We start from the raw sequence: 1,369 nt of genomic DNA on the forward strand, positions 1-1,369 counted from the left end.
TATCTACTCATATTCATGTAATTAAGCATTTTAATGATTTGGCCGATTAATCGATTAATAGAAAAAATAATCAACAGATTAATCCATTATTAAAATAATCGTTAGTTGCAGCCCTATTTGTCAGAGATGTGCAGTAAAGAAAAGTGTCATCCTGACCTGTTACTGGACAGGTACTGTCCGATCCGTTCCTGGTTGTTCCACAGCAGGCGGTGGAGGGCCAACACATTCCCATCACTGATGAAGGACAAGCTGTGGTTGACCGAGTCACTGGGTGGAGAGTCGGACGCTATGTCCAAGAAAAACCTGTAGCAGAGGGCAGAGAACATGATGCGGGTAAGTTAGTTCTGAAGTTCTCCAGGACTAACAGAACCAAACTACACGGACAGAAAGGACAGAGGCATGAGGCAGCTGAACAACTTGACCTATTTCACAAGATTTACTGGAGGTCACATAAACTTCTCTTCATCAAATATTACCATTATGTGTGGCAGTGCTGGGCGGTATACCGTTTTGTACCAATAACCGGTTTTTATTTTTGTTATGAAATGACTTTTCTGAATACCGGTGTAAATAGCCTGAACACGTGCGGAACGTTTCGTCGCGGCCGCCAGTGATCTGTTTACCTGGGGACATGTTCCCTTGCAGCACCGCTAAGCGCATTAGCATGCTAATGTTATTGTTGGAACAACTGGCGGCGGGGTGGTGAGTTTCAGCCGCTTATATGGTCTGACGTAAAAAAAAAACCATCCCGTTTTCACCATTGCTGAATAGTAAACAACTCTTCAGTGTTGTGCACGGTTAGATTTAATGCGTTACGTTAAAATGGAGACGTTATTGCATGGAGACACTAGCGTGCTTCTATTGTGAAAAGCCCGGGGAGGAAGTAGATTTGTAATGTAGCAAAGTTGACTGGTGTACAAAGTGAGTCATCATTTTAAGTTTTATTAACACACAATGATAGACCAGATGATTTTTTCTTAACCCTTCACGATCGGACCTAAATTCATGATTACTGTTTACAACTAGTCAAAGATGAAAAGACATACAAGAGGAGGGAAACAGTGATACAGAGGTGCAGTAAAAGAAAAAAGTTAATAAGTAAAGTTTGTACATTTTATTATCAGCTGAGCTGTGAGGAAAATAATACCGTCAAATACCATGAAACCGGTGCAATTGATGAAAATACCGTGATATAAAATTTGGGTCATATCGCCCAGCTCTAATGTGTGGTCAGCATACACTCACCAGCCACTTTATTAGGTACACCTGTCCAACTGCTCGTTAACACTTAATTTCTAATCAGCCAATCAAATGGCGGCAACTCAGTGCATTTAGGCATGTAGACATGGTCAAGACAATCTCCTGCAGT

At 41.4% G+C, this 1,369-nt stretch overlaps 1 protein-coding gene across 1 annotated transcript in view; it reads right to left on the reverse strand.

Moving 5' to 3' along the window:
• The window catches only part of LOC106526575 (neurofibromin), a 145,701-nt gene that overhangs the window by 48,798 nt on the left and 95,534 nt on the right, over positions 1–1,369 (reverse strand). Inside the window, exon 33 of the mRNA XM_014021210.1 lies at positions 157–303. Coding sequence (XP_013876664.1) covers positions 157–303 — 147 coding nt within the window. The remainder of the gene's footprint in view (positions 1–156; positions 304–1,369) is intronic.

The sequence above is a fragment of the Austrofundulus limnaeus genome, unplaced genomic scaffold (assembly GCF_001266775.1).
Source record: "Austrofundulus limnaeus strain Quisiro unplaced genomic scaffold, Austrofundulus_limnaeus-1.0 Scaffold282, whole genome shotgun sequence".
NCBI lineage: Eukaryota > Metazoa > Chordata > Actinopteri > Cyprinodontiformes > Rivulidae > Austrofundulus > Austrofundulus limnaeus.